This window comes from Hydra viridissima, unplaced genomic scaffold (assembly GCF_058129835.1).
Source record: "Hydra viridissima isolate aposymbiotic clone 2 unplaced genomic scaffold, HvirCarnegie_v1 scaffold_6, whole genome shotgun sequence".
In the NCBI taxonomy this organism is placed as follows: Eukaryota; Metazoa; Cnidaria; class Hydrozoa; order Anthoathecata; family Hydridae; genus Hydra; species Hydra viridissima.
The window spans coordinates 15,675,923-15,697,452 of NW_028324305.1; the positions used below are offsets into that span (position 1 = coordinate 15,675,923).

The 21,530-nt window shown below is 29.3% G+C and overlaps 1 protein-coding gene, 1 long non-coding RNA gene and 1 pseudogene across 7 annotated transcripts; all 3 read right to left on the minus strand.

Moving 5' to 3' along the window:
* Nucleotides 1-236: 236 nt before the first annotated feature.
* On the minus strand, nt 237-1,022 carry LOC149887229 (uncharacterized; annotated as a pseudogene).
* Nucleotides 1,023-8,487: 7,465 nt separating this feature from the next.
* On the minus strand, nt 8,488-11,503 carry LOC149887230 (uncharacterized). 6 transcript variants are annotated; one of them, XR_016453077.1, is made up of 5 exons: nt 11,240-11,503; nt 9,186-10,205; nt 9,048-9,082; nt 8,766-8,846; nt 8,488-8,685 (listed from the first exon to the last, which is right to left on the minus strand). It is a non-coding gene; the product is annotated as an uncharacterized LOC149887230 (long non-coding RNA). The 6 variants fall into 6 exon arrangements; XR_016453076.1 differs by lacking the exon at nt 11,240-11,503 and adding an exon at nt 10,295-11,233 and having other exon boundaries at nt 8,489-8,685; XR_016453079.1 differs by having other exon boundaries at nt 8,490-8,685; nt 9,182-9,279.
* Nucleotides 11,504-18,041: 6,538 nt separating this feature from the next.
* Nucleotides 18,042-19,382, minus strand: LOC145190114 (soma ferritin-like). The gene is made up of 3 exons (XM_080066891.2): nt 19,126-19,382; nt 18,730-18,822; nt 18,042-18,559 (listed from the first exon to the last, which is right to left on the minus strand). The coding sequence occupies exons 1-3, from the start codon at nt 19,222-19,224 to the stop codon at nt 18,242-18,244; spliced, it is 510 nt and encodes a 169-aa protein (XP_079923017.2). The 5' UTR covers nt 19,225-19,382; the 3' UTR covers nt 18,042-18,241.
* Between the last annotated feature and the right edge of the window lie 2,148 nt (nt 19,383-21,530).

A 21,530-nucleotide genomic window follows, 5' to 3' on the forward strand; every position in this document is an offset into this window, starting at 1 on the left:
TTTGGTGTAGGGTTAAATAGTAAGGTAAAATAGTAAAAAAATCAAAATTTTTTGGTAAATATTAGTAAAATCGATAAAATGTAAAAAAATAATACCTCATAAACAGGAGCCCATAAAATGCAGTGATATGTAATTAAAAGACCATGAGGTGTGAGAACTACTTTTTTTTTTTTTTTTTTAATAATAAAAAATGAAATCTAAGGAAACAAAGTGCATCAATTATGTCATCACTCATTCTAAATCAAAAAGTCTCGCTCAGACTCGACACTTGTTTTAGGGATGGTATCCGGTAGATTGAACAAAGTTTTAAGATTTGCAGTTCTTTTTCCAGTTGCTTCATAGACCAACATTTCTTTTGAATCGGCCTTGAACTCCTCGTTTGAATTTTGGAGCTGTTTTTTAGTCGATTGCTGAATTGCTTCCTCAAGTTCGTCCTCAATTGAAATAGAATTTTCCTCAAGATTTTTCGAGTCACGAACTTCTTGAATAAAGTAATCTGGATTCGTTGGGACTCAGCAAGCTTTTAGCAGTCTTTGAAGTACAGCCTTGTAAGGCATATTTGAAAACTTCATGCTCTTTAATGTCGGAAAAGCATTCTGAATTGAAAAAACATTTATACAATCTTAAAAGATTTCTCTGTCTTCTCATTTCAAAACGTCTTAAAATTGCACTCTTCATCGCGATGCAAAGAGTTGAATCTTGTTGATTTAGTCTGTCCACAAGAAACTTGAAAATTCCTTCAGCAGTAAAAAGAGTTGTATTTTGTCAGCAAAGGGCTTCTGCCGCTAATTTGACTGGTTCATGTGCAGCAATAATATCCAGTACTTTACTAATGAATCTTTGACTTTGAGGAACCATTTAATCATCGGCTGTAGACTGATCCGTACTGTTCTGCAATCAAGTATAAGTGAAACCTCTTTTCTGTACTGTTTCTTGTTTTCTTCTTGAAGGAAGTCATTTTTGACTGGGTATTTTCGAAATAACTGAAAAATTTTTCAGACTTTTGCGATGACAGATTGCATGTGGAAAATGTTAGCAGCTATTATAATTCGTAGCTGCTAACTTTTTCCAAGTTGCTTATTTCTTCAAGTTCTCCATCCGTAGCTGAGCAGACGATACTGTCACCATTTTTCATCCCAAGTTCTGCCATTTTTTTTGTAATAACTGCTGCAGGTTTTTTAGCTTTTATAGATCCTGAAAGTCGCGTCAGGCCCAGATTCCAGTGTTTGTTCTTTTAATGAATATCAATATTTATGTATCTTCGATTTTTCAAAGAAGAGTAATCATCCAGTGTAATCGAAAAGTGTATTCCAATTTTCACAAGAAAGTTGAAAATTTTTAAAAATCATTCCTCACCAAAGAAAATCAAATTAATTGACAAAGACCACCGTAAATAAATCACTAGAGAGTAATAACTTCATTCTTAAGATGTTCAGACAAAAAACTAAACCAACAGAACCAGTTTTCAAGCGAAATAAACAACTGCTTAATTGATAGGAAAGTGATAATCAAATTTTTAGCTAAATATTTAATTCAATGCTCAATCTGTTTCCAACATTTTAATACATTTTCCAGCATTTTTGAACGTTATTAAAAAATCAACATTTCGCGAGGTTAGAATTATTTTGTTCTATCTCCAAGTTTAAACGTTGGAGACAGTGTTTTAGCAATTACGCCCTCTTTCGGAATTTTTACTCGTTTCTTGTCTTAAGAGAACGTTCGTAATTCAAAATCTCCTAATCAAGACTATTCGTAACTGGGAGTTTTTTTCGTAATGCAAATCTACTTTTTTACGCCCATAAGTAATTTTAGTTGGCATTAAATGACTAAATGACATTAAGTTAAAAAAAAATTTTGTGTTAAGTTGTTTTTTCATTGATACGATGATTGATTTTTATGTGTAAATTGTAGCTGGTGTACATTTTATCTACTTTGTCATAAATGCCAATTACTTATTTAATGTGCTTCTGTCACATACAAGTGTGTACTCCAAACTTTTCCTGGAAACAAAAACGTTAAAATAGTTATTAACAATTTAACTATTTCATTTGCTTTTAAATGTGAAATATATTCTTCTTTTTAACTGTTTTTTTTTTTAAATGAATACAAAACAGACTAAAAAAATAGTAACGTTTCAAAACAAAGGGAACTTTTATCTTAACGCTGTTAAATTGTACAACAGCACTGCAATTTAATTACAAACTGTTCATTTCGACCCTGGGTTTTAACTAAGGATGACATAATAGCTTTGTATTTATTGTATTTAGTTTTTTTTATGTCAATAAAACACAACAAATGTTGTTTAGAAGAAACTTTTAGTAAAGGTTCAAATGATAAACAAAATGGGAGGAAACCAGATCACTATATCACTTGATATGATTTAGGGGGCATCATCTTATTAAAAGATTTATAGTAAGTTTTTGCCAGAAAAGTAGGGAATGAAAGAGCTGATCATTTATATGGAAGTCGCAGACACATAATACCAGACATTTTTTCGCTAGTTTTCATCTTACACATGCTTTGACAAAAAATGACATTGACTGGCATAGACACCATTAAAAAGAAAAGTGATAAAGGAAAAATTCCTCATAGCTTTCCTTAAAAAAAATTCCGAGGGTGGTGTTATATATATACACACACACACACACACACACACACACACACACACACACACACACACACACACACACACACACACACACACACACACACACACACACACACACACACACACATATATATGGATGCGCACCTTTTCGAAAAAGCAGATCTAAGTGTCTTGGTTCGTAGAATTTTGAAGTGTTGTTAAAACTACTTTTATCAATATTTTTAACTAGTGTGAGGGCGGGGATTTTTTTATATTTTATATTATTTTATGTAGTTATTTAAGTGATGCAAGTAGCTTGTCGCAGATTATAATGACTGTGGCGGTTGGTTATATGTAAGTGTAATGGTAGCATGACGCAGATTAGTGTGATGGCAACTGTGATGTGAGTGTAATGGTAGCGCAAATATAGAATGTGATAGAATGTGAGGTGGGACTGTCAGTGTGTAACTCAGATTTGGTAGAAGCGTGATAGGAGCATCAGACGTTTTAGTAACAATTATAAACGCATAAAGAAATAATAATCATATCAACAATAAAAACATTGCCTTTTACTCAAAATGCAAACAAAAATAAAAATTCTTACGACTGGTTTTTCTTCTCTTACTTATTTTTCTTGATAAATTTCCTCAATTATTTCTCATAAATATATTATTTAATTATATAAATATATTATATAATTATTTCTCATAAATATATCCTCAATTATTTCTCATCAATATATTCTCTTATCATTAACTCATACATGTAACAATACATTAATACTCATATTAACGCATATTGAAAGTTACTAAAATATGTTTCCTTACCAATCCTTCTAATAAGTTTCTCTTTAAAGATAATGTTTCCAATTTTCTCATCTTCCCTCCTCACAATAGACTATCCAAAATGGCTTACATTAAATCAAAACTATCGATAAAACTTACATCATTTACTATAACATCTTTTTTGAAGCTTATATATATTTTTTCATTTGTAAGTTTACAATTGATGTAACCATTACTTTTGCCAATATTCTTTATGGATAAATGTAAAAAGCAACAAAAAGTTGTCTGTATCCATAAAAAGTTCTTTTCATTTTATCTTTTATCATATGAATCTTGGTATCTTTGATCCTCACTTTGTACCACATCAACCAACTAATCAAAAAAACAGTTATTAACTACAATTGTATAGATACACATATATTACCTTAAACACATCACTTAACACAAGCATATTACCTTAAATACATCAGCTTAAAAATTCATTAATAATGAACTGAACAAAAATTAGGGATAAAGAACTTAGACATTTTTTACATCTGATTAACATTACACATTACAATCGTTTTACAGTGGTAAAAAGCAAGTAATATGTACATTACACCAGTTCAAAAAAAATTTTTTTAAAATGTTAATTGGCAGGGTGTTTAATTAATCTTAACTAATGAAAAAAATAGCTCCTAAAAACTTTATAGCCATATTCAAATATTTAATGACAGCTCAATTAACTCTACTTTTCTGCTTTTGTCAACTAATCCACCAAATTTGATAAAATAACTCATTTAGCATACTGCATAGTGTTCATTTTACTTTTGCTTTCAATTTCTATATTTGCTTTGATTGGATTTTAGATTGGGAAAACAAATAAAATTTATCTAAGTTTCAATGTATTTGCTTAGTAGGGACTGAATGTTTATATTTTTATGCGTTTATATATTTGCATAGAATTTGCATTTTTAGTGGAATAATAACATTCACTCCCCGACAGAAGTCTTCAGAATTTAGAGTACCTTTAATAAATACAATGCTTGATTTTTCTCTCTTTCCAAAGGCTGCCCACCTCCAAAATGGCGTCTAATAAAAATTTTTCTTCCTTTCTTAAATCATATCAATTAAACTGATAACCATCAAGCTGAAACATCTAAACCATCTAAACTGATAGTCATCAAGCTGAACATCAAAACCACCTAAACTAATAACCATCAAGCCCATCTAATCTGATATTCTTTTTATTCCAATCCAACCTTGTTTTAATGCAATCATCTTTTTGTCTTTGAGTATTTGCTAGTTTTCTTTTGAATTTCTTTTAATTAATAAATGGATTTGATTTGATTACTCGCTAAATAGTTTGAACACTTCCCACCCAACAACAAGTTGTCTTAAAGACAAATTGAAGACGTCTTGAAATTGGTCTTAAAGATGTCTTAAGCTGGTCTCAGATGAAACACAGTAAGTTGTCTTAACTAAAACGTCTTGAAGTTGCCTTATTTAAGACATCTTACAGCTGTCCTAAACTGGTCTAAAATAAAACACTGTAAGTCGTCTTAACTAAAACGTCTTAAAGCTGTCTTAATTAACACATATTATAGACGGCTTAAACTGGTCTAAAATGAAACACTGTAAGTCGTCTTAACTAAAACGTCTTAAAGTTGCCTTATTATAGACGTATTAATGACAGCCTAAAAAGAAGTGTATATATATATATATATATATATATATATATATATATATATATTACCTTTCAGTCTCCTGCCAATACAACATAAATATATATATTTATATTGTGTTAGAAGGAGATTAGAAGGTGGTGACAGAAAATAGAAAGGTGTGTCCAAATGCAATAACTGAAAAAAGAGACATGATTTACTATAGAAATATACTTCACAGGATCCACAAAAAAATAGTACATGATTATAAAATTTTATTAGGATTTTTGAGTTATTAGTTGGTCTTTTGCATATAGTCAACGCAGAAATCCGGAAACATATTTAATACCAGTAGCTATGAGAGGAGACTTTATATTTCTGATACGACTTCTTATACGACTGGCAATTAAAATCGTAATCTGTTCGCTTGCAAAATTCTTGTTCTTCATTAAACTATTTTAAACTTCATTACTACTCTTCCTTCCCAAGAACCTTTGATAATGCACCTTTCACAAGAATAATATGAGCAACAGTCCATTTTAAAAATGATCTTGCTCGAACATCACAGAGAAAAGTTCTAACTTAAACAGTGTGCACACCTGATTTTCTTGTCAGACCGAATAACTTTAAACCACACAATTCTTGTCATTCTTCCGTAAATGGATATAAAGACGTAATTAAAAATACAGTTAAGGAAGGAATTAAAGCATAGACGTATAAGAATGGACGTGCAATTTATTACAGTTTGATCTTTAAGTATTAGTTTAAACTTTTATAGGATTTGTTCAATAAGACTGTTCATGATAAAGTAACTACTTCACGCGTTGACAAATTACAAGATAAAGGAAATTAGTTGTCGGCACGAACAGATTTTAGCATTTTTTGTAAGATGAACATTCGTAAATTTGGGAACTTTTTTCGTGTAAACAAAGTCTGTGAATGATAAATAGACCTGTAAGAATAGATTTAAAATTACTAAAAAAAATAGTAAAGCTAAAGTTAAAAAAGCTTAAATATACTTTTTTATCAAGATCTGATTTGATTCAATTCCTTGGTCCTTCATTCGCCAGCTTAGTCCTTCATTTACTAGGCTATTTTATAATTCATTTGATAATTCAAAACCTTTTCAAAAATGATTCAAATTTATAATTGTCTTACAAAATGCGGTAGATATTTCATGTTTTCGTTTTTAATATTTCATATATTATTTCATTTATCATAAAAAGCACATAATAACCCATTAGTTTTTGTAAAGTAAAATTAAGGTTATATATAGCTGGTAAATCATATTATGTTAATATTAAATTCTTAGTTATTCTTGCGGTTTGCCATTAATTGGCTTTGCTAAACTCTTTAAAACTGTGACAAATTATTTTTACTTTCTTGTTTTAACATTCATTTTATGTATAAGTTAGAGCATCCTAAGCATGGGAATTTCGGCCTTCGAAATCGACGAAATTAAACGAAATTCGTGTTTCAATTTCGGATCGAAATTGAGAACGAAAGTTCGATTTTTTGGATTGTTTAATTTCGCGAAAAAATTTCGTATAATTTCGGGTCATTGAAAATAACGAAATTGACACGAAATTAAACATAAGTTTTAATTTCGAAATTCGTGAATTTGTAATGTTTAAAAATTTCGTTTTTCGAAATTCAATATAAATTTCGATACGAAATTGAAACACGAATTTCGTTTAATTTCGTCGATTTCGAAGGCCGAAATTCCCATGCTTAGAGCATCCCGCCATCGTACTCGGCGGAAATCTCGTACGAGATTTACGAGATTTACGAGATTTACGAGATTTACGAGATTTACGAGACTTACGATTACGATGCATCGGTTTATACGCAAAAGTACGTATTTGGATTTTTTTCCACTGTAAAAATACGCGACCGATGGTCAAAATAAAGTACGGTAATTAATCGGAAAAACCTTTATAGAAATTTTGGAAAAATAAAAACATCGAAATTCTTACGAGATTTCTCGAGGTTCGATGTAATTCGATGATTTATCACGAGATTTCACTGTAAATACGAACTATTTCTAATAATACAAGGTATTTGATTAAATTGCGATGGTAATCTGTAAAAAGAGTGAACTAACTGTAAAAACCGATTTAAATTTTCGCAAATTCCCTCTGCAATTAAACAATCCATCAAAAATTAATTGGAAATCAATTTCCTAAATCAATTTTCTAATAATACGAAGTATTTCTAATAATACGAGGTATTTGATTAAATTGCGATTGTAATCTGTAAAAAGAGTGAATTAACTGTAAAAACCGATTTAGATTTTCGCAAATTCCCACCGCAATTAAACAATCCATCAAAAATTAATTGGAAATCAATTTCCTATGGAGAGAAAACTAGTAAAGCTATAAAAGCTGTAAATTGATTAAAGTTTTTATATTTAGTTGCTACAAACCCATTAGGGATAGCCATTTTACTTACTTTGATGTAAAAAAGTTACTTTTAAACAAATATTACTTTACATAACTTAGATTAAATTATCAAATATATTTACATTTAAAAGTAATTCATTTTTTAAAAAGTAGCATTGTAAAATAATATATTGCATGTAAAAATTACTTACATAAAGTTAATTTTAAAAATGCGTAACTTTTACTTGTTAAAGTAATTTATTATTACTAATTTATTATTACTGTTATTTACTTTGTCAATGTAAATCAATTTAAAAGTAAGTCATGTGAAGTAATTTACTTTAAAAAGTATTTAGATTTAGATGGTTTGCGAAATGTAAATAAAATGTAAATAAAATGTAAAAAAAAAAAAGATTTAATCTTTTTATTTTCCGATATTTTACAATGGATTGTGGTGACTTGTAAAATTTTGCTATAATTTTGCGAAAACCTCGTAATTGTAGATAAATGCATCGAAAATATCACAATATTACAAGTTTACACTGTAAATACGATTTATTGTGAAATGACGCGAAAATATCGTACGACGATGCGTAAATCTCGAAATATATCGGAGATTGAGTGAAATTCTCCCCATCGGCCTCGATGTGATACCATTCCTCATCATCGTATCACATCGGAAATATATATATATATATATATATATATATATATATATATATATATATATATATATATATATATATATATATATATATATATATATATATATATACATACATACATATATATATATATATATATATATATATATATATATATATATATATATATATATATATATATATATATATATATATATATATATATATATATAGCCATTAAATACGAATTTATCATACTAAAATTCTCCTTGCACCAAAAAACACTACCCCAACTGTAAATCAATAGGTCATACGTGGCAACGCTTAAGCTCGGTGAACAAAAAAAATGAATAATCAGAAGTTATAATAAAAATCATTTTAAGATTGCAATTTACAATTACAATATGAATATTAAAGTCACAATAACTTTTTTTTATTTAAAACAGAATATATAAAATATTAGTATCTATAGATTATTGCTTAACTTGCGTTTAGCGAACTTTTAAAATATAAAATAAATAGTTAATTTTAAACACATCTTTAAGTTTATTTATTCTCATTTCAATCGAAAACTAAATATGCTCGGAAAGCCATATTGTGTTGAAAATCGATTTACGTTGCAGTCTGCAGACTTCTAACATTTACCTGAAAGCAGACAATGATATATAATGAAAATATTGAAACAGTTAAGTTTAGAGCTATTACAACAAAGATAATAAACTTACCTTCTCAGTCCTTAAAAACGTTTTTGTTTAAAATAGTCTGATCATCAGTTATTGACAAATAACTCCAGATACTAAGTTTATCTACATTGAATAAATATAAATTTAATTTTATTATTTAAGCATAATTTAAAACATAAAAACAACAAAAACATTGCTTAATTATATTGCTACATTATCTTAACTAAGGAAACATCTTTAAAAAAAAACTATATAAAAATAAAGTCATAATGCGTACCTTTTTTTAAAAATAAAACTTCATATAAGTAACCTTAAATACTCTACCTGGTATAGCAATTCCTATCAATACGCTTGAGGGGCTAATGAACAATAAAAAAAAATTGTTATTTCATTAAAAAAAATTATCTTTACTTTTAATTTTAAGTTAACAAATAAAATAGTATTTAAAAATGATATACTTACATGCCAGGTTGGAAATCAAACTGTGAAACCCACAGCAACTTAAGGGCAATGGTGAACCTTTTGCAAACCATAGGCCTAAGACACAAGTGCAGATCTGAAAAAGAATGAATCAAAGACAGAACACATCAATAAAAATATAATTTGATGAACTAAAATATACTTTGCACATTGAACATAGTTTTAACCATACAAACAAAAACATAGCACAATATAATATACTATGAAAATACCTTGAAAAAATATAAAGAAAGCCAAATAGTTGAATGAAATAAAATGGTTTAGTAAATAAGTATATAATTTTTTCAAACAGTAGACAGACTCCAGAAATTATATTTTGGATTTCTTTCAAAAACAACATTGAAACAAATAACATTAAAATAATAAAATCTATCTTACTTTATTCACTGGTAACATTTAATATCACGATCAATTTAAATTCTCATTACAAGAGGTTACAGTAAAAGGGAATGAAAATGAAAAACATGGAAACAGTAATATTTATTGCACAAATACTTTACTCCAGTAAGTTTAAAATATAAAATATTTAAAAATATATTAAATATTGTAAAATAAAGATAACAAATTTGTAAATAAAGATAACAACTTTGTAAATAAAGATAACAAATTTGTAAATAAAGATGTTTATTTTGTTTAAAAATGTTATTCATCTTCTGAACTAAAAAATGCCTCTTTATTTAATGGCATTGGAAAACTTGATGTAGGCATCAGTTTTTTCTTGGCCATTTTGTCCAAAAGCTCATTATTGAAACTTATATAAATTTACATAAATTGTTTTATTTACTAAAGCTGGTATATATTAAAAAATACATATAATATAAATCGCTGGGTATATTTGGACATTATAAAAAATAATTTGAAATCAGATGCTGCTAAATTAAGGTTAGGAAATAATTGGATATTTCAACAGGATCGAGATCCAAAACACACTGCTTATGTTGTAAAATCATGCTTGCTCTACAATATTCCAAAACAACTGCATTCTCCTCCCCAATCACCAGACTTTAACCAAATAGAGAATGTGTGGGATTATTTAGACAGACAAGCAGGAAACAGAATAACAAATGTTAATATACTAAAAAATATCTTACTAGAAGAATGGAATAAAATTCCGTCTTCTTATACCAAAAAATTAGTGTCACTGATGAACAGAAGATTAAAAGCTTGTGTAAATGCCAATGGATGCTCAACAAAATACTAAAGATTTTTTAATTTTTCATATTCTTGTTTTTTTTACAAGTTTTATTTAGTGTAGGAAAACTTTTGTGACATTATAAATTCAAAAATTAAACTTTTTCAGTTTTACAAATAAATATTTTTGTTTAGTTAAATATTTTTATTTAGTTAATTATTTTTTATTTCTTGTACAATATATTCTTGTTACTTTGATATAAAATTATTTTTTTGCATTTAAAATGGTTTTTATTAAGTGTTTTCTCTAAATTGTAAGGTGTACGAAAACTTTTGTGATTAACTGTGTGTGTGTGTGTGTGTGTGTGTGTGTGTGTGTGTGTGTGTGTGTGTGTGTGTGTGTGTGTGTGTGTGTGTGTGTGTGTGTATACATAAATTAGTCTTTTTAATTTTGAGTCTTATAAATATATATTGAATCTATATCCATACTTTATATCAATATCTAAACTTAATATTATAAAGTATTGCTATAAGTATAGCTATAAGTATAGCTATAAGATTATAAGAATGTTAAAATCATATAACTTTTAATATTTATAAGCAATATTTATAATATAAAGTATAGATATAGATTCAATAGATATAGATTTTTTTTTACATCTTATTTATTTAATACTTACTGTTTTACTTAGTATATAATTTTATCAGAGTTATAAATATCAAGTAAACTATTGTTAAAAAATAAATGTAATAATAATTTTGAGCATATATTTAAACACTAATAAGTTATAATCAGTTAATTTTTTATAAAACAGTCACAATTTAAACATCGATCAATCTAAGTCTCACCAAAAGCAGGCATTTCAATCGAAATGCCTGCTTTTGGTGTTATAACGACAGCTTACCGCTATCCAAAAGCCAACTCTGGATTTGTGTTGGCAAAACTGTAATGTATCGCCATGTGTTTACCGAAGCTGGCATGCCGATTTAAAAACGTTTCCACAACGAAGCGTTTTGCCGTTTTTCAGCCAAAGGCGGTAAGCCAACACAAAACGAGATAACGGTCCATCATCGGTTAGCCAGCAGCGGCAATCCGCATTAGGCATCACAGTGGGCCAGCAGCGGCATACCGGCGGCGGCTTTACGCATCACGGTCCGCTGAAAGCATGTTTGCTGGGTATATATATATATATATATATATATATATATATATATATATATATATATATATATATATATATATATATATATATATATATATATATATATCTGTTATTTAAATGGAGAAAAACAACATTTTAATAGTACTTAAAGTTTCGTGCCTTACGGCAATCATCAGCTATTAATTACAAATTAAAAACGTAAAAAACCGTTTAAAAACGAATCAAATTTACGGTAGAACGAATTCTGACGTAATGAGCAAAAAGACGCAATCATTTAGTCTTCAGTATCAAAAGAGGATAAAAGGAACTTGTTAGCATGTCGACATTTAGATAATATTTCGCTTCTTTTGTTGAGTAGGTTGTTTTCTTTATGCGATAAAATTTCAAACTTCTCGTGAAGGCAAAGGTTACAGGTCTTGGTTTCAGGGTTGGAAGGTTTGCATCGCTTTACAATTCTCCACTTTATTATAGGTGTGATGGCTTTTTCTTTTAATTTCCAAATTTCCTTTGAAAGTTCTGTATCATTCTTATACCTGACCGTATTAAAAGATTTTACATGGTTAGCATATCTTAGTTTAAATGGTGTCTCGCTAATGCCAAAATAAACTTTTTCTTTGAGTTCAAGATTTTCGGAACTCACGATAGCTTTATAAACGATGTTGCTTAATAAACATTGATTGTTTAAAGGGCAAGTAGTTTTGTTAGTACAGTTGCAAGTGTTTTTTGGTATGCTTTTTTGGTCTTGTAAAATTTTGTGGTTATGCGAATTAATGATGGATTTTACGTTTCGCATACAGCTATAACTTACCTTGATCGAATTTCTATTAAAAATTTTGTGCAATCTATGATTTACCGGGAAGTGAAGGTCAACCAATGCAAGTAAACGGTTTCCTATTTTTGTTTCCACGTTTTGACTGAATGGAGGGTTAAACCATATAATGTTTCGCTTGCGTTTTGTATTTTTAGTGGTGGCAACATGATGTTGATAACTAAGTTTACATTTATAGCCTGCTTTATTTAAAGCCTCTTCGTAAGGTGGAGTAGCATTTTTAAAAATAAGTTCGTTTGATGAAGTTGAAGATAATCTTAGTTCAACAGTGCGAGGTAGTCTTTTGATAACACTTGGTGGATGGTTGGAATCACAGTTGACGTAACTCAGTTCGTTATCACATTTCGAGTAAGGTCGAAAAGAATTATCATTAAGATCAAGTGTCACATCAAGATAATTTACGATTTTCATATTGCATTTGATGGAAATAAGAAAGTCATTACTTTTAAATATTTTCACGAAATGCTTTTTGATTTTTTCCATCTGCTGGCCGTTTTTGTTTTTAAATATTGCTAGCCCGTCGTCACGATATAGCCCGAAATCTTCACTTTTATAATATTGAGAAAGTTGAAATAATAGAAAGATTCCTACTAATTCACATACTTCAGCACCATCGTAAGCCCCCATTGTAACATCGAACTGCCCCCCATTTTTCTTAATCCACGTTTCATTGTTGTTAAAAAGTAAAGATTTTCTTGCATGTTTTATTATTGCTTTTTGCTCCGAGTTTATTAAAAGGTGCTGTTCGGCAAAGTTGATTGCAGCGTTGAGAGTTTTTTCACTTATTGAAGGATAAAAATCATTAATGTCAAAAATTAGAAATTTGTAGAGATGCTTGTTTTTAATTTTTTTAAACCAGTCGGTAACATTTAAGGTGCTTTGCCATTGGTTTACAAGGAGCTTACTTTTGAGTTCATTGTTGATTTGAGATAAAATAAATTTGCTTATTCTTCCTACCTCGTTTTTTGCTGGATTTAAGAGTCGAACAGTAGGGTTGTTGATAAAGTTTTCTTTGTGGTTTTTCAATGTAATAAAACATCCAGAAGAACCGTTTATTTTGATTTTACTATAAACATCGTGGTTCCGCAAAATGTTATTCCCTTCTTTATTTATTTTGTCTTTTAGTTTTGTGTCACCTTTTTTGTAGGTGGTGGTGATAGCATTAGTTAAAAGGTGGTTATATTCTTCTTTAGATAGCTTGTACATATTTGACATTTTGTCAGCCTTTATTAGCGATTTATTAGCGATGGTGCTGAAGTATGTGAATTAGTAGGAATCTTTCTATTATTTCAACTTTCTTAATATTATAAAAGTGAAGATTTCGGGCTATATCGTGACGACGGGCTAGCAATATTTAAAAACAAAAACGGCCAGCAGATGGAAAAAATCAAAAAGCATTTCGTGAAAATATTTAAAAGTAATGACTTTCTTATTTCCATCAAATGCAATATGAAAATCGTAAATTATCTTGATGTGACACTTGATCTTAATGATAATTCTTTTCGACCTTACTCGAAATGTGATAACGAACTGAGTTACGTCAACTGTGATTCCAACCATCCACCAAGTGTTATCAAAAGACTACCTCGCACTGTTGAACTAAGATTATCTTCAACTTCATCAAACGAACTTATTTTTAAAAATGCTACTCCACCTTACGAAGAGGCTTTAAATAAAGCAGGCTATAAATGTAAACTTAGTTATCAACATCATGTTGCCACCACTAAAAATACAAAACGCAAGCGAAACATTATATGGTTTAACCCTCCATTCAGTCAAAACGTGGAAACAAAAATAGGAAACCGTTTACTTGCATTGGTTGACCTTCACTTCCCGGTAAATCATAGATTGCACAAAATTTTTAATAGAAATTCGATCAAGGTAAGTTATAGCTGTATGCGAAACGTAAAATCCATCATTAATTCGCATAACCACAAAATTTTACAAGACCAAAAAAGCATACCAAAAAACACTTGCAACTGTACTAACAAAACTACTTGCCCTTTAAACAATCAATGTTTATTAAGCAACATCGTTTATAAAGCTATCGTGAGTTCCGAAAATCTTGAACTCAAAGAAAAAGTTTATTTTGGCATTAGCGAGACACCATTTAAACTAAGATATGCTAACCATGTAAAATCTTTTAATACGGTCAGGTATAAGAATGATACAGAACTTTCAAAGGAAATTTGGAAATTAAAAGAAAAAGCCATCACACCTATAATAAAGTGGAGAATTGTAAAGCGATGCAAACCTTCCAACCCTGAAACCAAGACCTGTAACCTTTGCCTTCACGAGAAGTTTGAAATTTTATCGCATAAAGAAAACAACCTACTCAACAAAAGAAGCGAAATATTATCTAAATGTCGACATGCTAACAAGTTCCTTTTATCCTCTTTTGATACTGAAGACTAAATGATTGCGTCTTTTTGCTCATTACGTCAGAATTCGTTCTACCGTAAATTTGATTCGTTTTTAAACGGTTTTTTACGTTTTTAATTTGTAATTAATAGCTGATGATTGCCGTAAGGCACGAAACTTTAAGTACTATTAAAATGTTGTTTTTCTCCATTTAAATAACAGATATATATATATATATTGCTCTATTATTATAATATTGAGCACTCTTTTACGCACAAGAGCTTTGTATTATTTTGATATAATACATAACCAATCAATATATATATATATATATATATATATATATATATATATATATATATATATATACTTATACATATACATATATATATATACACACGTCTTTTTGAGTCGTCATTAATAGGTGTTAAATAAGACAACTTCAGGACGTTTTAAATAAGACGACTTACAGTTTTTCATTTGACACCAGCTTAAGACATCTTTAATACCAATTTCAAGTCGTCTTAAATTTGTCTTTAAGACGACTTGTTGTTGGGTGAAATGTCCATGATTAAAGACATCTTAAACTGGTTATTCCGAAAGATGTCTTAAACTGGTTATACCGAAAGACGCCTTAAACTGGTTGTTCCGATAGACGTCTTGTTCAGATGTCTTACGGACGTCTTAAACTGGTTGTCAGAAGATGTCTTAATGAGGTGTGGAAAAGCCGTCATAAACACGTCTTTAACTAGTTGCAGACGTCTAGACGAGTTAAAGATAAGTTACATACGTCTTAAAGCCGTCTCATGTTAGGTGGGTTGCAACTAATGATAAATCACTTTTTATCTTTTCAGCAGTGATTATTGAGTTGCTTACTAGAGTTCTAATCCTTCTCGAATGCTAAGATAGTTCTAAAATCATTTTCCTCCCAATATTGAGTATTATCAGTCCTCACCAGCATAACAACTGTTAGAGCTTTAGTTAGATACTCGTTGAGCTTTTTTAAACGTTGGGAGAAAATGAGTTGTTCATTTTACTAAGTAATGATTACTTTTAAAATACATTTTATATATAAAATTTTTTTTCTACAGAATTTCTATAGATATAAATTATTTGAAGAATAAGTTATTATTTCTTAAAAGTAGGAGTAAAATTTTAAGTAAATTTTACTTATAGAAAAATTCAAAAAACATTCTTTCAACGTTTAAAATGGGAGATAGAACAAAATAATTCTAACCTGACGTCTTGTCTTCTTAAACACATTTCCATTTCTTCCTCTAAGATAATTATGGAAAAGAGTCTTCGATCTATTTATATTTTTCGACATTCCTTTTTCACTTTTGGTTCTTTGAATAATGAGCATCAATTTTACCATGACCATTGCGTTAAAGAAAAATTTCAAAGTAGAAGAAAGAAAGTGATTATTCATTACTCTTTTAAACACTCACTGCAAAACACACTTAAATATATTGTAACATATTAAATGAAACCTTTGTGATAAGAAAGTTTACTGTTTAATCATCATTTTTTTTTTTACAACTTTGAACACCGATGATGGGAAGAACACCGATGATGGGAAGAACACCGATGATGGGAAACACCGCCAGAAGTGCATTTGAAATGCTGAGATTTTTGATGATACAATAGGACTAGTGGTAATTATCAGGTTGAGGACAATCCTAATACCAGTATGCTCCGGTTATGAGTTGAACTCTGAAAGATTTAGCCAGTATCTAGAATGAATGTTACGTTGAAACAGTACCAATACCTCTTAATCAGAAATGATCCTTTAATATCTAACATTAGTTTCAAAAAACACAAATCTGAAAATGGAAAACCACTAATGTTTTGTCTTTATTGTTAACGCAAAAAAATTTGTTCGCGTAAAAGCCGATAAAACACGATTACTCGTGTGTAGTATTCACTTTAGGTACACGTGAAATATAGTTATAAAATACTTGGTATTTTATTTTATGGTATTTGGGATATAAGAATACAAATTTTTTATTTAAATCATTATTTATGAGCGTAAATGAAACTGAAACGCTTACGCGTGAGTAAAACGCCTCTTAGGTACGCGTAAAGTTTATTTCTAATAGGAAATTTAAGTTTTCTTACCCTTTAACGCTAGTATTGATGTATCACTTGTTTATATTGGTCATATAAATTTTGCCATCGGGTCAATAAACGAAAGTCTTCTTTTCGATTTGCTATACCTATGATGTGGAAAGAGCCGAAAGATTGTTACACTGATTGCTACTTTTGTGCTATTAATATCACTAGATTTTTATTGAAAAAAAAAGCAGCAAATTGTGTACCCAAATTTGGACTCAACAGTTAGGCCTGTTCCTCACAATAGCTCCCTAACTGTTTATGCACTGCCGGTTGATGATTTAGTCTCTGACGCTGCCGGTTGATAAATTAGCACCTGATAACGACGAGAAAGAGCCAACCACTAGTATTGCTAAAGCTTTGTTTATGTAGATGGTATAACAATACCAATAGTAGCAGCTGATATAAATGATGGTAATTCTTCTAGGAGCATACAAATATCAAGTAGAGTAATGTACCAAGATGGTGTGTATTGGCTTGAAAATTCTAAAACTTTGATCAAAATTATATTTTACACAACAGCCAACCTTACGGACGTGTGAACGCGTATGCACGCAATACAAATGTCAAAGGTGCGCGTAAAAAATAATTTTGTTAACAAAGTTGAATTCTTTTACCCAAAAAAGTATTATTTTCACTTATAAAATGTTTATTTACAATTTTCATCAAATTTTATTGAATTTTTGCCATTTTTTGATCATCCTGAGTCACTGTGCACCCTAAGTGAGACTCGGAAAGATATAAAAATCCTTTCTAACAAGTTTTATAAAAAAATATATTCAGAAAACCTTTTTTTATACACCTAAAGGTTTATTGGTGGTAAAAAACCTTTTTTCTATTGTCAACAATCTTTTCGCGAAACCATTTTTATCTACAGCGTAGGGCATTCGCAACACATCAAAATGTGAAACATAAACACTATTAGTATAAAAGTAACATGAACGAAGTATACATCAAAAGGAACTGAATTAGCAAATATAGCGCCCCACCATCTTCATTAATCAAGAAATTTAAAAAGAAAATCCGACTATAAACATCTAATAAGATAAAAGTCTTTGTCCACAATCTACCCTGGTCAGACATGATTTTATCTCTGACTTTGGCTAACTTGTTTGTTTTCTGCATTCACTTGAAAAAATATTTTTTTAACCGCCATTTTATAGTTGACTTATATTGAAAACTTATCAATAATCTACCAATCGCATCAATCGCTTTCTATAAATTAAATTCAAAACAACAAAGTTCAAGTTGGTTATTTTTTTTATTAATCTAATTTTTTTTATTTTTGCATTTTCATTTTATTATTCTTTTTTTTTGTTCATTTTTTTAAAATTTTATTACATGTGTATTCTCTGATTTAAAGAAAAAAACAAAGGTGTTTGCACTTTATAGTCCTCAAAGCGAAACAAACCCACTGGATGCACCTGCACGGTGTTTTGATTTTAACTTGACAAGCTCAATTTATCGAACTGATAAACGCCAAGACCATCACCGCATCTCTTTGCATTTGTAATCAGTTTTGATATCTGGTTAATTGATTCGAATTGCTCTTTCAAATACTCCGTTTCTAAGAAGTCACACAACTGAGGATCTTTATGGCTGCTTGCAATTCCATGTAAATCTAATAACGCCTGGTTTACTTTCTTTTCCAACGCAAGAGCATCCTCTAAAGCTGAGATGTGGCTGACCCATTCAATGGCAGGAGCTTTTATATCGTTTAAAACGATTTGACCACCACGCTTGTTTTGATATTTCATCAGCTATTTAAAACATAAATAAACAAATGTTAATTTTTACCTGAAAAAAAAGCAATCAAGTTTGGTTGAAAAGCTTTTTACAAAAGCCAAACAACAAACTTTGAAAACTTGATTTATAATTTTTTTTTACAAATATCTGAGTAAGAAAGTAAGAATGTTTGACATATTATCACCTTTTCGGCATGTTCACGTTCTTCCTCAGATTGATGCTTGAAAAACTTGTAGAAACCAGCCAGTGCAACATCATCGCGATCGAAGTGAAAGGCCTAAAAGTAATAAGAGTTTGTTTAAGAACTTTAAGAACATCGATGATAACTCAAGTTCAAACTAAATATATATATATATATATATATATATATATATATATATATATATATATATATATATATATATATATATATATATATATATATATATATATATATATTTATATATATAAATTAGAAATATAATGTATTTGAATTGTAATATCAGTAAATTAGAGTAAAGTTTAGTAACACTCTTCTCAAAAATTATGGAAACCGTAGTAAAGTTGTGAAAACAATGAATATAAATGTATCATTCTTTACCATGGACTGATAAACGTAGCTTGCATAAAGCTCCATGTTAATTTGCTTGTTGATGGCCGCTTCGCTGTCTTGGTGAAAGTTTTGTCGGATTGCAGACATCTTTGCTTTTTTCTCGTAAATGATGTAAAGAGAAGAAAATCAAATCTCAGTATATTCAAGCTTTGTCTGTTCTATCACTGTAGAAGCACCACAAAGTTCTTGCTGTTTGTAAACCGTAAAGCGATGCGTTTAATTTATAGTCATGAATCACGTGATAGCAAATAAATCTGATTTTTTAATTTACATAACGTACGTGACTACTTACAAAAGCAGGATTAAAATCCCAAATCTCAATCGATGACTAATATTGATTATTTGTATCGCTGAATAATGAGGTCTAAAAGTATTAACACAACTTTCATCGATTACTGGTCAGTTCCAACACGAACCAGAGTTTTTTCATCTCACTCAAACTCAAAACCGAATTTATCATCAACCAACTTTTTCGTACGCTTTGTGGGAAATGGGATAACTGTGGATTTTATGCTCTTGACATAATCCTCTTGGTTTTTACGTGATACAAAGTTTAAATCTTAACATTTATTTTTTTTGACATCCAAAATAAATTTATTTTGTTACTTAAAATTGCAGAGTTAAAGAAAAAAAGGTTTTAAGACAAACAGAAAGTGACGAAGTAGCTCTACTTCTTAAAAAGTAGTTCAAAGTGAAATTAAGTTTAAACTCTTCAAGAGCTCTCTTTCTTTTTTTCTTCTGCTTTTGCAATGTTTTTATGAAACTTGAAAAACCTGAAACCGGAAAATCGTGATACAGAGAATGTTAAGAGTGTTGTCGTTAAAATTGAAACACATCACGCAAAAATGATTGTAGAAGCGAAAGATTTAAATTACTGTTTAACACTAAAGCGTCTTTTTGTTTACCAAAAGTTTGGCATAAAAAAAAAAAAAAAAGAGAATCAGGTTAAATCTAAAGTTCAACCGGTTTTTTTTTAATGAAATGTTTTTCTGAAGCCATTTTTTGAATGATTAAGGTATTTTTAACTTGAGGGCATTTGTTGAATAATTATGAACATTTGTTGAATAATTATGAGCATTTGTTGACTGAGGACTTTGTTTTACTTTTTCCGAAATCAAACAGTATTTAGCTGTTTTTGAGACTTGTTACTCACCACGAGATGCGCCATGGTAATCACATTTTGTTAGATATACCAAAACTGATGCAAGTTTCTGTAGATACACGTTTCTGTTGATGCTTTATGCTTTATATTTTAATACTTTGGATACGTGCATTAGATCATTTCTAAATACTTTTCTATGTTACGACACTTCCTTGTAATTACTGTAAAACATTTTTTATGCAGGAAAAACCATTTTAATGATGTTTTGATGAACAGTGGACAATAACACAGTGGACACGCTTTTTAAAAGTAGAGACGGTATAAAGAGCTTCAATTTAACTTCATGATTTCATGAAATTTACATATGACTTTTTAAAATATATCTTTCAACAAGGCATCTCAATCAACAAAATATCTCCATTAGCATCTCAAGTATCTTTAAAAAAAATCTCCATGTACAAAGTTTCTCCAACAGCAAGGTTTTGAAAAAGTTTCTCCAACAGCAAGGTTTTGAAAAAGTTTCTCCAACAGCAAGGTTTTGAAAAAGTTTCTCCAACAGCAAGGTCTTGAAAAAGGTTATAAAAAAGAAAAAAAAAAAATTGTTTTAACAAAAAATTAAAAGAACTGTCACTCCGTGATCTTTGTGACACTTTGATGAACTTTTCTCAGATCTTTTATGAGTATCACGATATTTGATGATCTTCTCCAAGACGCTGCTGATCTTTTGGTCCGTAAAACCAATTTTGAGAAAAAAAAAGTGTTTTCTGAAGCGATTCAGAAAATTGAATGAGAGATGTAATTACATTGAAATACTAAATATCAAAATTGGAAAAGAATTTAAAAAAAAAAGAGAAAAAAATTAAAAAAACTAAAATGAAACAGAAGTACTAAACAAGATTTTTTTATCAAACCCAAAAAAGAAATATCTTTAATCAATAAACTACGTACATGCATACATGCACGCGCATGCGTGCATGCACTGAAAATCACATTTAAAACTTTTATGATTACTAAATTCCTTTAAAAGAATTTTAAAAACACAAACCATAGCAAAGTCAGTAGCATTGTACCGTGACTCAGGATGATCAAAAAACGGCAAAAATTCAATAAAATTTGATGAAAATTGTAAATAAACATCTTATATGTGAAAATAATACATTTTTAGGTCAAACAATTTAACAAAATTATTTTTTACGCGCACCTTTGACATTTGCATTGCGTGCATACGCGTTCACGCGTCCGTAAGGTTGGCTGTTGTGTAAAATATAATTTTGATCAAAGTTTTAGAATT

What these genes read in the sequence shown, in the direction of transcription:
- LOC145190114 (XM_080066891.2), bottom strand. Translation starts at nt 19,224, where the DNA reads ATGTCTGCAATCCGACAAAACTTTCACCAAGACAGCGAAGCGGCCATC. An exon ending in GCTACGTTTATCAGTCCATG is followed by an intron (nt 18,823 to 19,125) that starts GTAAAGAATGAT and finishes TATTACTTTTAG; the next exon opens with GCCTTTCACTTCGATCGCGA. An exon ending in AACGTGAACATGCCGAAAAG is followed by an intron (nt 18,560 to 18,729) that starts GTGATAATATGT and finishes TGTTTTAAATAG; the next exon opens with CTGATGAAATATCAAAACAA.